This window comes from Leptinotarsa decemlineata, unplaced genomic scaffold, assembly GCF_025532065.1.
Source record: "Leptinotarsa decemlineata unplaced genomic scaffold, Ldec_3_MD MMD2_P_RNA_scaffold_12, whole genome shotgun sequence".
Classification (NCBI taxonomy): domain Eukaryota; kingdom Metazoa; phylum Arthropoda; class Insecta; order Coleoptera; family Chrysomelidae; genus Leptinotarsa; species Leptinotarsa decemlineata.
In genome coordinates this window covers 8,561,628-8,576,884 of record NW_027412526.1, presented here as the reverse complement: position 1 = coordinate 8,576,884, position 15,257 = coordinate 8,561,628, and the positions used below count along the sequence as shown (strand labels likewise).

The window sequence follows — 15,257 nt, the reverse complement described above, 5'->3', positions numbered from 1 at the left end:
CCTTTGAATCTTTCCGATACTCAATCCATCCTTCTCTGCATCGATTACGTCACACGTTTTTCTATCTTCCACTCACTAAAGTCTCTCTCTGAAACGCTTACCAACGATGCGCGACCTTGAAGTGGACCAGAACCGCTGTTGTTGATCTACTGTAGACCACTTCAATTTTTTGTAACTGACGTTACAATTCAGTTACATTCAGTACATTGTATTCATTTGAAAATATTCGTGTAGGACAAAACTGCAGTAACGTTAGTTGCAAGTACATAGTGATAAAGAAACATAGTAATTTTTAATTCTCATTTTTCATAACAGAGTTGTGGATTTTCAAAAATCAGGGCTGAAATTTGTCATGGAGGCGTTTCGTCCTACATAACTTTATAGAAAAAATCGATATCATGAATCAACTGATAGACGAAAGCAATTGGTATTAAATGAATGTAGAAGTTTTGAAAGTTCCAACAGATAATATGCAGTACTATTGATTTGTAATAAATATAATTATAAATTTTTTTTTTCCAATCCGCTGATGTACAATCCCGATTCTATGATATTATGTAGAAAGTGTCAAATTTCAGCCCCTAATATTGCAAATGAACGTCTGTTGATTTTTTCAAAATTAAAAAATAACCGGATATTTGAAAATTCATAGCTCTATTGTTTTTTAATATTTTACAACGTAAGACCACACATATTTGAAAAAAAAACTTTTGCATATCAGAAAAAAATTCAATTTTCGGCAGATTTTCACGATTTATGACAAAAAAATTAAAATAATGAAAGTTTGACTACAAAACTGAAGTCCAGGGGCTCAAAATTCCGAGTGTTTTATATTTTTTCTGTATCCTACATCAGTTCAGTTAGATAATGCCATTGGAGCGATTGTATCAAAAGATATTCCTTTTTGAACATTTTTCATTTCAATCTACTATAGTGTTGTTTTTCCAGAAAGAAAAAGTATTTCAAAAAACAGAACCAAACATTTCTACCACTTTTGTCACTGTTTTCTATCTGGTGACATTTTTCATAAACTAAAATTCTCTCTTATGTTCTTTGGCACATTATTCTTTACTTGAAGAACAGTGTAATTGGTGCCCATATTCAGATGACATGTTTCACCTATAAATGGACTAACTTCACCTACAAGCCCTACCTCTGTAAGTCATTATTTGAATGAGTGTCACATGGGAATGCGATTAAGTTCGACTTGTTTCTGTATTCAAACAATTTGAGATCTCTATCCCAATGTTAGGAATCACACGTTAAAAGATAAGACCTCAATAATCCTTAGCTCGAACAAGTTTAGACTTCTAAGGGTTGTCGTAACGAAAAAACAGTTTTTTTTCAACAGATTGCAAAAATACCACACTTTCACCCCAGAATCTATTTTTTGAAACAATTCTGATGGCTGCCAACATAGAATTATGAAATTACAACACGTGTCAGATTCCTGTAAAACACTAATGCCACCTCCGGGTCTCAGAACGATATTATAGAACGTAAACTGTAAGTTTTCCATTTACAAAGAATTTTTGAAACTCACCTCCACCAAGGTCATATCATACTCAAGCAGACATTCATCAACCGTTCCTCATAACCACTTACTCAACAGATCACTGACTGTTTCGTGCCGAAAAACCTGTCAAGGTACCTGTGTCGACTATTATGTACAGTGCTTTGAGCATAGTTCGCTTCGCCTCGTCCAGTCAACCGACACAAACTTCACTAATTTACCGGGAAGCCGAAATTTACGTCGGGTCAGTGCTGCGCTGCAAACTTCATCCGCTTCTGCTTCTGCCGTTGGTTGCAGAACCATACGCGCACGACGTTCTTCTTCAGGTCCAGCTTCTCCGCTATCGCCGCGATCTTCTCGCCGGATGGTCTCGGCTGCACGGCGAAGTACGCCTCGAGGCTGCGCTTCTCCGGCGCCGCTATCGAAGTTCTTTTTCGCTTTTTCTCGCCCGCCGGCAGTACGCTCGGCGCGTCCGGGTCGCGGCGTTTGTTTTTCGCCTGCGCCTCCGCTTCTTCGAGCCACGCTTGCAGGATCGGCTTGAGCGCAATCATGTTGTTGTGGGAGAGGGTGAGGGATTCGAACCTGCAGATCGTTGACTGGGAAAGGGCGCCGACGCCTGGGAGCTTCAGGTTGGCGAGCGCTTTACCTGGAACAAAATGGGTATTGTGAGAGGTTGATGAATCAGCTGGTTTAATGAAAGTTTTGTTAAATTCATTTAGATATGCCACCACTACATATCGTGGGAAAAAATTGAGTCGTATAGGTTATTATTTCGGGCGCATACAGATTAACAAAGGTCACCAAATTTTCGAATCAGAAGATACAAATATTCGACATCATTGAGGTTTCGAACCATGCCAATATTTTCATTTCATTTCATATATTCATGGGTTAACAAACATTTTCCCATGACAATTATACAGAACACATTACAAAAAATGCAGAGAACAATATATAACAGGTTACTCTTATAACATTATATTTCCAATATTTCGACAATGGATTATGATAATCCATATTACATTAAAGACTCTTTTGAAGTCTCTTCAAAATTCAATAGAATTCAACTTCCAGAAAATTATGTGTTAGCCAGTTTGGATGTGGTTTCACTATTCAGTAATGTTTACCTTGATATTCGCCTTAGAGCCATTCATAATAATTGGAATCGTATCAGTAATTTTTGTAATATTCATGAAGATGACTTCATGCATCTTCTGACCTTCCTGTTCAATAATACATATTTTTCTTTCAATAACAAAATATATAAACAACATTTTGGTACACCAATGGGAGCCAAAATAAGCCCCATTCTAGCTAACTATGTAATGGATGACCTATTAGACAATGTCCTAAATGTCCTTCCTTACTATGTTTTTTTCTTAAAAAAATATGTTGATGACATAATCCTTGCCCTTCTCTATACAGGAGTCACAGAAATCGTTGAAATCTTTAATAGTTATGACCCCTATATAAAATTTACCATCGAAAAGGAAGACGATGAACAAAGTGTTCCATTTCTAGACACTTAACTCATTCGCACTTCCACTAATACCGTACTTATTGACTGGTACAGAAAGCCAATAAGTTCAGGTAGATACATGAACTATTGGTCACTACATAAACAATCAATAAAAGTCAATTTGGTCAAACAAATGAAACAACGTGTTATCAGAATTTCGGACTCCATTCCTTCCATTTGAAAAATTTCAAAATCCTTTTAAACCTCTTTGTACAAAATTCATATCCTAAAACCTTATTAAACAAGATATTGTTTAACACGTCCCCAAATGAAATAAATCATAACGTTCGTCCTTCAATCTCTCCAAGTCAGGACAATGATATCAATAATAATAATAATGAAATTCAGATAAATAATTATCTTTTTACTTCCTTACCATATCCCAGTGAAATTACACCCAAACTCACACGAATTTTCAAAAATATTGATAACATAAAAATTGCACACAAACCTATATTAACAATTAATTCCCTTTTTTCAAACTTAAAAGATAAAATCCCGAAAAAATTTCAATCTCAAGTGGTTTATAGTATCCCTTGTATAAGTTGCAGTGCTGAATACATTGGTCAGACTGCCAGATTATTAAAAGACAGAATATTTGCACACAAAAGTGATTGTAGACTTCATCCAGAAAGGTGTGCCCTTAGTGAACATGTTTATAATAATGGACATGTAATGGATTTTAACTCAGTAAAAATTTTGACTGAAGAGAGGAATGTTTCTAAAAGATTATTCCTTGAAATGACTTACATTTCGCAATCACGAAATTGTCTGAATAAAAAAACAGACTTACAACATTTAGGTGAAATATATTCCTATTTACTTTTCATAGACAAAAATTGGAATTCCTTCAAAGACAACTCATTTGACATTACTTAAATTCATTTATCAACCTATTAACAAAAATTATACAACAAAACTTTTTCTTCTGGAGGCAACTGTAACTCTTTGATTAATTGCACCAACGGCAAATGCCAAGTCTACTTCTTCTTCAAAATTTTATAAAAAAAATTTTTAATAAATTGACAAGTGATGTGTTTCTAACCTAAGATCACCACGTTCATTCTCAAATAAAAAAAATTATGATTATTCCTCATTTAACGTATATATATATATATATATATATATATATATATATATATATATATATATATATATATTGTATCTTTCACTCAATTCATATGTCTTGTAATTTTACAGTTGTTACGTGTTTATATCATGATCACAACGGTTCATATTTTAATTTTAACTCAACTCAATTGCGACCAATCTCACTAACATTTTAAGTATTCGTCTGTTAACTTAAGTTCTGTATTAATTCAAAATCTATCATCTTAGCTCCCTGATGATGACAATAACCATTGTCGAAATATTGGAAATATAATGTTATAAGAGTACACTTGCGCTTCGCTGCTATCCCAAATAACTCCAAGGAATTGTTCGTAACTAGTCAGCAAAGACTATCTCTCTCTCTCTGTCTCTCTCTATATATATATATATATATATATATATATATATATATATATATATATATATATATATATATATATATAGAGAGAGAGAGAGAGAGAGAGAGAGAGAGAGAGCCTGATTTGTGCGCCATGACTTTGGCGCACAAATCAGGCTGAATTTGACCGATGGCATGGCTTATGTTAGCTTCGAGCGCCGTCCTATCAAAACCACTTGTCGTTGGTGTCCAATTCATCCAATTCAGGCCAAAAGAAGTTTGTAATCATCGACTCATAGTGCTGGCCGTTGACAGTGATAGCCTGGCTAACGTCGTTCTCAATGAAATAGAAACCGATAACGCCGCCAGCCCAAAATATACCTCATACAGTGACTTTTCCATTGCTTTGCCTGCTCATGGATCTCATGTGGACTGGTATCGTCCCAAATTCGTCAATTTTGTTCATTCACGTACCTATTCATCCAGAAATGGGCCTAATCGCTGAAGATGATTTTTTGATGAAAATTAGGGTCAGTTGCTAACTGCTGCCGAGCCCATTCAACTAATACTAGAGATGAACGACCATAGACATGTCGGTGTCTATGGACACCGTTGGTTAGTTGGTTAGTTGAATTTTGCATCAGTGCAGGTCCAAGCCACGACGCAAAATTCGCTAAGTTGTGGACTGCGGAAGGCCTAGTTCTTGTGGGCGACGCGAAATCGACTGCCTTGGATTCTTCTACACACTCCACAGGCAGCATCATATCTTGCGTTTTGTCGATATAAGGGTGTCATAGTTTACTGAATCAGTGGACTCAAATGTATCCACCAGCTTGCAATTATATGATGGAATCGACCGCGACTTGATGAAAATCCATAACTAACGTATTCTAAAAACACTTTATTGTGTGATTTTCACTAGACAGTTTTACAAATAAAGTGTTTTTAGAATACGTTAGCTTGCAAATAGTCCTCTTGGTAGGACGATTATAGCGACCGAAAATGGGCGGAACGAGCGGTACGTTGCTCGAACAAAACAGCCATTTCAATGAAACAATTTCATCATTTGTACGTATTATTGAATGCTATATCCGTTCATGGTGAATGCTATATCCGTTCATGGTGAATGCTATATCCGTTCATGGTGAATGCTGTATCCGTTCATGAATGAATGACAAGTAATTTGACAGATGTAACTTCAACAAGATAGTCGTTATTAATCGTTATCGAAAGTTCTAATAAAGTCCCTATTTATTAGAAGACCCGTTATGAGATGAATGATAAGATTGAAATTAAATGGTATCGTTTTATACCCCTGAAATTAACACTTGTCCGTAACTCCGGAAGCGGTTATCGAATTCATGAAAGTGAAAATCATTGTATGGAAAATTGAAATATCTTTTATATGTCACAATCGCCCCCTTTCCATTTGGAAAAAAGTTGAAAACACCCTCACCGCGGCAAGTGATGTCACTTTTTTATTAGAAAGTACTGAAAATGATTTTTTTACATTAATTTTGTCCATTTCACACGTTTCGAAAGTGAGAGTGGGGGAAACTATTTATGTCCAAACCGTATACCACAAACAAACTCGCACTATCAGAAAAACATTCGCAAGAGCTACATATTCCATCCCGAATTTGGTCGCTTTTTAAACTAGGATGCAGATGTCAAAAAATAAAAGTCTCTTTCATAAATTTCTCTCATAGAACGTGGTATAAAGAAATGAAGATGAAAATTTGTTCTTTAGTATGGTTAAGAAAGTGTACCTGTACTTCTTGTGAATTTGAAAGGGCCTGAAAGTCCGAACCTGGATAGCAATGAGGTGCAGCAAATAATTCCACTGATAATATTTAAAAAAAAATGCAATTCTTCATCATTCTTTTCGTTTTGGAATATCTGGAGATCTAGGAGAAAATATAGTTGTTACTATAATTGTATGTATAGTTCTTGGGTGAATTCTGAATTCAAATCCAACTAATCTTAAGAATTTTTACTGAAGTTGTTCTAACATTTACACATGGCTTGCATATAATAGGTTCCACATAGAAGATACGTATTCGAAATGAGATCTTACCAAAAAACAGCACAGATTTTTTAGACAATTGCATCTTCTTCGGAAGCCCAGTAATTCGAGAGATTCGTCAATAATGATTGAAAATGATGGAATGATATTTATGTGTACTGAGTTCCACACTATTGACAGCACCCCAACTAGTTGGTGTGTCACAGTCATGTTGGGAGTTAATTCTCTTGTGATATTTCGGAAAGTCTGCGAAGCTCAAAAAATTCGACATTGAAAAAGCAGCATTAAATGTCGCTCATAAAAAAAAGAGCAGCAATAGTCTCCGATGAGATCCTTGAGGTACACCGGACGGAACTGAACTTGCAGAAGATTTTAATACGTTGACATCAGCTAGTCATGTAACAGTACACTAGACTGTTGACAAAAACCGCTGCGATTTGGTAAACTGTCAAGTGCAAATGGCCAACTTCATTACATATGTTAACATGAGTTAACTCCATATCCAAGATAAGAGTTCGCCACAAATTCCCATGTGTTCGAGTTTTTGTATCAATCGAATATGGTTGAATTAGAAATATCGTGGTGGGTAGAACGGACTTGGCCACCTTCGTCCAAGATGTTTGAGAGAAAGTCTACATGAGCAAGAAGATCTCTCAGTCAAATAACCAGTAATACTCAAGAAATGTCAAGAATAACATTGACTGTATCAATAATTTTGACAAGCATATATTCTGAAATTCGTCAAATTCGTTTCCCTCTACCAAAGACTCCATAGACTGGAAGGGGATGAAAAGAGTTGAGTGAAAGAGAAATCAGAGAGCAATGAAACGACTAGAATGGTAACTCTGGCTGCTAATTCATTATGAAACAGGTTCTCATTCTTTGGATGGGTATCAATGCTTTGGAATGGACCAATCCTAGCAGATTCAACCAACAGTCTGGAACTCTTCCAGCAGGCCAAGTATTGAGTATTCGTTTGATAAAACATAATGCGCTGTCATTGACAGTATTCAGTTCAATGAAACCGCTCAGTTGTTTCATCACCTTCCAAACCAGTGTGGGATAGTTTTTTGACATATCAATACCAATATGAATTCAGCTTGGTGAAACCAAGTGCTTTCCAATTCGCTTGATTGGTTCCTACCAATTTTCCAACACATATACAGTGTGATTCACTCAAGATGAAAACACCCCTGTATTTTAGTAATTTCTGAAAGCAGAAATTATTTTTCGGTACAGGCATAAACAGGCGTTTATGGGTCGCACCTCTCATAATACTCAGCCCGAGTGACAGCCTTAAACCAAGCCTTCTGCTTTCCTGCAAAAAGGGAAAATTCTCAATATTTCGATTCGAGTTGATGATACCGGAAAAAGTTTCTTGGAAAAGTCTTAACTTATGCCTGAAATGCCGTCACGTATGATACTAGACCGGTTAATTTCTTCGTCCAACAGAATAACGTTATATTTCATTGAAACAATCTGATTTTTCTATAGCTATATTGCTCCATAGTGATTTCTGGATACCAAAAGACTTCCATCATCCTTCTACATGGGGCTGTGAAGGAAAAATCCACGAACAACCCGTTCGAATCCAAACTTCCACTCAACATACTCTATCGACGATCATACAAAGGCATTCCACAGATTGACAGAGCCACTTCACTCACCTACATCACCCTGCGTACCACCCAGCTTGATCCTGCGCTGCTTGAACCGTTCCGCGAAGGCCTCCATCTCCCACGGGTTCGTATCCGAGTCCGGGTGGAGGCCGGCCACGACCGCCGCAGCCGCCATCATCACTGGGTGGTGAGCACCAGGGTGATCGTGGTGATCAGAGTGTTGGCTATAGGCGCTTTGGCCGGACAAACGACCCCCGTGGAACTGGAACCCTGTCGGAAGAAAACCCACATGAAATGCCGCAGACAACTCTCGGTGCATGCAGCCGGCATGAAAAGTATGAGTGACATTATATTAAGGGAAAACATCTAACCGTTTGGAATAGGAACATTGCATTATACGAAAACACTTTTCTTATTTAGTTTTTACTCCAAACGTTTGCTAAGGAATTGAATCAGATATCATTCACAGGATTGCTATACAATATAGCGAACAGGAAATCTTAATTGCAGCACGTACACTAAAAAATAAGTTCACTTTTGGTCATGATGAGATACCATCATTTATGATAAAAGATTGCATCGGCGTCTTGGTCTATCCCTTATTATCAACAATTTTCAATCTTACGGTTGAAAATAATACTTTTCCTGGATTATGGAAGGTATCACGATTTTGTCCCATTTTTAAGTCTGGAGATCCATCTGTTATTCGGAATTATCGTCCTAGCTCAACCCTATTGAACTTTGCAAAACTTCTCGAAATTGTCATCTACAATCTCGTGCATTCCTCAGTTTGTAATATCACATCTCCCCAACAACATGGATTTATGTCTAACATATCCACCCTAGCAAATTTTATTGAATTGACACAAAATGTCAGTGATGTATTTGATAATCGTGGTCAAGTTGATGTGATATACACCGATTTTGCTAAAGCATTTGAACGACTTGATCACATGATACTTCTAAAAAACTCCACCAATTTGGTTTCCATAATTCAGCAGTACATATCATCAAACTCTATTCACTTCAACACTTCAACGATTTGTATCATATAACAGTAATGATTCTTTTCATTATTATCCTTCATCTGGAGTACCTCAGGGGTCGAATCTCGGACCACTTCTATTCTTATTATTTAATAATGAACTCACTGGTTATGTCGATTGTAATTAGTGATTTTCTGCAGATGATTTGAAACTATATTCACCTATCAAAACTATCAAAGTTTTGCAGCGACAGTTAGAAAATATACAGATTTGATGTGATGATGACAGAAATCAAAATTTCTATGTTTTTTACCACTTTTATTTGTAACTAACGTTATTGCAGTTTCGTCCTATATGGACATTCTCAAACTAATACAATAATACAATACAATAAACAATACAATAGACAAAAAAAGTTTTTGGAGTTAATTGTATTAGTTTGAGAATGTCCATATAGGACGAAACTGCAGTAACGTTAGTTACAAATGAAAGTGGTAAAAAACATAGAAATTTTCATTTCTCTTTTCATTATGATCTCCTACCACGTAGTAACGGCTACATCCATCAATTTATTGATTTGATATGAAGTCAACAAGCTAATGCATTCAAATGACTCTAAATGTGAAGTAGTATCTTATAGTAGGAAAATGTTAGTGATCGAATACAATTATCGATTAGATACCATTTCACTACCATGTACTTACGGAATTAAAGATCTTGGTGTATGTTTTGATTAATATTTGTGTTCTGTCCAACCACAGATTGAAAATAAGTGAAGCATTGAGAGTTTATGGAAATTGGAATATTGCTTTTTCTTGGAAAAAAGTATTTGGCTTTCTACTACTCCATCTTGTTACAAAAAATGTGGGAGTCTTCTTCAATGCCCCCCTTTTATTTTTTGAACGGGTCAACTCAAGAAATTGATATTTGGGATAATGGAATTAATGCATATATATTTGTGAAATCGACATATGAAACTTTCAAGATGCTGATTGGGCGCTATCTGAGAAAAAAAAATTGAATGGAAAGTCCTGTGGCACACAGGATGCTCCTGGTGGATACTTCACAATCCTAGAATATGAAGGCAATATCTTCATCTACTACAAAATGGCGGAACATTCAAATTTCCTGAAGACAAACACATTAATATATCGATATCTCTAGAAATATTCCTTTTTATCTGCCATATGGCAATTCCAACAATCTGATAAGGTTTTTAAAGTAATTTTTTGTTTATAAAAACGACAAAATATGTCAGTATGACAATGAACATCATTTTTCAGTTTCGTTTTCTCATTTCGTTTTCGGTTTCACTAGTAGAAAGGTACCACGTCAACAATCTCTAAAATGGTCAATTCTCGTCCATTTGGAAGAAAAAATTGAAGCGATTTTTATTTACGGTGCGACGCGTAACTTTCACGAGACCAAAAGGATTTTCAATGAACGTTTTCCGAATCGTCCTATCTGTAGAAAATATTTGAGATAACTTGTTTCCAAATTCACAACTACTGGTAGTATATATAACAAAAAGCCCCCAGGTCATCCGTCCATTCCGGAAGAACAGCAAGGGCAAAAAACTGGTGAGGTGGTATAGTTAATCCTGAACAGTTTACTTTTCCGTCGCGAATGTTTGTGAGGTGTCTCCTTCTACTGTGTGGAGACTTTTGAAGGGGAATAGGTATTATCCATACAAAATTAAAATAGTACCCCGATCGAAGAACATAATTCTGCGAAATCATGACGGAAACCATTACAAAACATCCTACATATCTCCACAATATTTGTTTAAGTGATTAATGTACATTTTTTTAAACGCCAATGTTCACAGACAAAATTGTTGTTATTGGAGTGACAACAACCTTCACGTTTTCCGGGAAACACATACCCAATATCAAGAAAAATTTAACGTTCGGGCAGGAATATTGGCAAACCATATTTTTGGACCTCTATTTATTGATCAAAATTCAATAGGGGAACTGTATTCGAATATGCTGGAAACTACTGTTGACCTTTTCATCCCTGAAATCGTCGAAGCGCATCCTAATGAATTTGATATGGATATTGTATTCCAACAAGATGGAGCACTACCACATTACTCCAGACAAGTAAGAAACTATTTAGATACTACTTTTCCCGGTCGTTGGAATGGCCGTCGAGTTCCTACAGAATGGCCAGCCCGAACTTCAATATTGGATATACGGCAGAGAATAATGAATTTTTGTAGAGATATTGACGTTACTGTGATCGAAAATGTTCGGCCTGAGATATCGGATAAGCTATTCATATGTCAAGATGTTCAAGGCAACCATTTCAAACATCTCAACTAACCTCAAGCTCATTACCTTATATTATGTAGTTAAATGTCAATGTAACCAATTACTAGCAATACTGGAAAGATTTGGTATTAGAGGGGTAGCGAATACTTGAATATCAACATTCATAAAAAATCTTACGCAGTATGTTAGTATAGCCCAAAACAATGGCAGCAAGACTCAGAAGGTCAACTCACAACTGAGAACTATTGAGAGAGGTGTTTCTCAGGGGTCAATATTAGGGCCTGTGCTATTTATATTGTATGTGACAGATATAGATCAGAATATCAACTCAGGCAAGTACACTGCACATGCAGATGATTTTTCACTGACAATATCAGCTCCTACAACATCGGAAATAGAAAAGGTGGGCACTGATGTAATGAAAAAAATTAGTAACTATTTCAATGAAAACGACTTGTATTTGAATGTTGATAAGACAACGTTATATAGATTTCATAACAAACAGAAAGCATGTGACACAATAGAAATCGAAGTGAATGACAGGGCCTTATCAAGCTCTAATAAAGGGACAATGAAATTTCTAGGGCTTTATATTGATGAGCACCTTGACTGGAAGGCATAATGTGGACATATTATTGTCAAGCTTCACTCAATGAATTACTTAGTCAGGAACATGCGTAATCTTTTAACCAGAAAACTGTTAATAACTCTGTATTCCGCTCATATAGACTCCCAACTTAGATATGGCATTTTATTGTGGGGTATGTCAACTAGGTGTGCTGAGGTGTTTATAGCACAAAAAAGGATTGTTCTCTGCATGGCAGGAGTCTCTAGCTCTCATTCATGTAGACAATTGTTTCCAAACTTAGGTATATTGACAAAACCATGTGTTTATATATATGAAGCATGTATGTATGTTTTCCGAAACAAAAATGAATTCACACTTAATGATAACATGCACAATTATCATACGAGAAAGGAAAAAGATATACATTTTCATACGGTCCGTTTAAAGCTGAGTAATCAATCTCCAAATTGCATGGGCGCTAGATTATTCAATAACCTTCCACCTAAAATAAAAGGAAAGGAAAGTTTACATATTTTTAAAAAATTATTGAAACAGTTTTGTTGGAAAAATGTTGCTATTCAGTTGCTGACTATCTCAATGAATGAATGTTTGTAGTCGTTTTGAAGTGTTGAATTTTTCAAGTAGGCGTATGTATTATGTATTTTTATATATTTTCATTGGTGTAGTGTTATGACAACTTTCAATGCAATTTTTAGGATTGTCAATTAAGAAAGAATAAAGGAGTAAAAATTATTAAAAGTTCCGCCATTTTGTAGTAGTTGAAGATATTGACATTATATTCTAGGATTGTGAAGCATTTGTCAGTAGCTTCAAAATGATGTGTCACAATACCCCCCTTTTAATTAAACTTTTTTCCCAGATGGCGCCCAGTCGCCATCTTGAAAGTTTAATCTGTCAATTTCACTTCAAAATATAAGTATTTATGCATTAATTTCATTATTTCAAATTTCAATTTTTTTGAGTTGACCCGTTGAAAAAATAAAAGGGGGTGGGGGCATTGAAGAAATGCACTGTATGTTTGATACGAGTGAACCAATATGAAAATATCGAATGTATCTAGCCTGCGGAATTTGATAATTCAGTTCATATTCTGAACAGTCCACAATATCAAGTTTTTTATAGAAAAAAGTTGACGAATGAGCTGAAGTGTCGAAGAAGGTAAAATAAAGTGTGAGAATGGTAAATAAAAACTTTCCGTAGTTTGTATTGTGCAATATGAAGGCTGAAAAGACGTAAATTTTTAAACTTTGTAGGGCTACAACTCTGGAAATAACGAAAAGCGCCGATTTTTTTCTTTCAAATTCGTAATCTACACGTCAGAACACGTAAGTACACAAAAAACTTTTTCAAAACCAGCAGGTGCAGTCTATCTGGAATTTTACTTATGAATAATGTTTTTTACATTATTTATGAATGAAAATGAATTTTGTGACTAGCCCTTGTCTGTTGAAAATGTATACTTTTCCAATCAGGTACCTGCACCAGCCTAATACCTTCACAAAGTAGTTTGAAGAAACGGAAAACTCACTGCACTCACCGACATCAGCTTGCGTGACCCCCAGTTTGATCCGCCTCTGCTTGAACCTCTCCGCGAACGCCTCCAGTTCCCTGGGGTCTGTGTCTGCGTCAGGATGAAGGCCGGCGACGGCGGCCGCCGCCGCAGCCGCAGCCATCGCCGGATGGTGAGCTCCTGGGTGGCCGCCGTGGTGCCCAGGGTGGTGACCTGGAGCGCTGTGACCCGACAGTGGGCCTCCGTGGTGATGGTGGTTCATGACGTGGTTCATGCCGTACGAGTGCATGTGGGTCGGCGTTTCGGACATGGGCGTGAGCGTCGTCATGGAGGACGAGGTGATGGGGTCGAGCATTTCGAGGCCGTCCATGTGGCCCATCTGGAAAGAAAATAGCCGTCAGTGAATCTCATGACGATATTGAGTTGAACGGCAGTGGATTGTATATAATAACTTTGACATGAAACCTTTGAGTTTGTATTTTTTACTTTCTCGTTACCGAGCCATTTATATTCATTGTTTTTCAATTATAATTTATATTGAAATTTTATACATGTTGTTTATTGAACGTGCGGCAAAACATCAAGGGACTATTCCTTGGACTTTCATAAGGATATTTTGTCCCTTGATGATTTTTGATAGGGCGCTTTGTTTCGAAGATACGGAGCAAAAAAGAATTTCGTCAATAACATTTTTGGCAATTTGAAAATTATTAACGTAGCCGAAATGAAAGTATAGCGTACTACACTGTATCCACCAAGTAATGAAAAATCTAACAAATCCGTTGGTACAGTCTATCCAGTCCCAATTGGAGAAGCAATAAAAATAAGAGTACAGTCATAAACATTTCTTGCCTGTGGCCCCTAGTCGCCCAGATAGTTAGTAAACGTGATATCAAATGTAGTTGAGGAGTAAAGGCTCGGCTAGCTGGACTGGCTGAATACTACTTTTTTGTCCGTTTCACAATATTTCTTCATCAGTGCCGTGTGTTCCTGAGGTTAGGTAAGGTAGTGAGTGGTTTTGCAAACCAATTTTTTAAAACTTTTTCTAGAGATCAATTACCCTAACACCAAACTGATATTTTTGCATTAGACGCGCGTTTCGCTAACAAGGTTAGCATCTTCAGGAGAAGCAAATTGATACGGAATCTGAAGACAGGGGTTAGCTATTCATATACCTAAAGTTTTTTGGTCCGATGTGGACTTTTTTTGTTAATTAATTGATTAATTAAGTTAAGTATCTCTGATATTACCTTCAGTAGTGTTATATAAGGGCTCATGTAATCAATCATTTTTAGTTTCATGTATAAGTTTGAAAATGTCCTTATAGGACGAAACTGCAGTAACGTTAGTTACAAATAAAAGTGGTAAAAACATAGAAAGTTTCATTTCTCATTTTTTATGATGATACAATTTTGTTTATTTTCTAGATTGTTGGACATTATACACCCAAGAAAATATAAATTCACAATAGCACTGTGTTATAATTCAAGAAAAATTTATTTCATTTCTAATCCCCTTGCATACTCCAAGACGAACCACCCCTGTTACATAACATTTCCCGAAGGTGTACTGCTACCCTGTACCCTCTGCTGGGACTTCCCTCGTCGTGTTCTACACGTCAAATGACCACTTTACACCATTGTGAGGCCTAATGATGAAATATGGCGCCACTGGGACACGTTGAATCATTGGAATTCTGCACTGCACAAAATGTATGGTTACCAAACACGCTTATCTATTGTTATGTTGCCCGTTTAATGTGATAAAATGAC

The 15,257-nt window shown here is 36.4% G+C and overlaps 1 protein-coding gene across 1 annotated transcript in view; it reads right to left on the bottom strand.

Annotated features, from left to right (window-relative positions):
• Positions 1 to 1,758: 1,758 nt before the first annotated feature.
• The window catches only part of acj6 (abnormal chemosensory protein 6), a 154,548-nt gene continuing 141,049 nt past the window's right edge, over positions 1,759 to 15,257 (bottom strand). The window contains exons 4-5 of the mRNA XM_074173680.1: positions 13,513 to 13,864; positions 1,759 to 2,159 (exon numbers count right to left, since the gene is read on the bottom strand). Coding sequence (XP_074029781.1) covers positions 1,759 to 2,159; positions 13,513 to 13,864 — 753 coding nt within the window. The remainder of the gene's footprint in view (positions 2,160 to 13,512; positions 13,865 to 15,257) is intronic.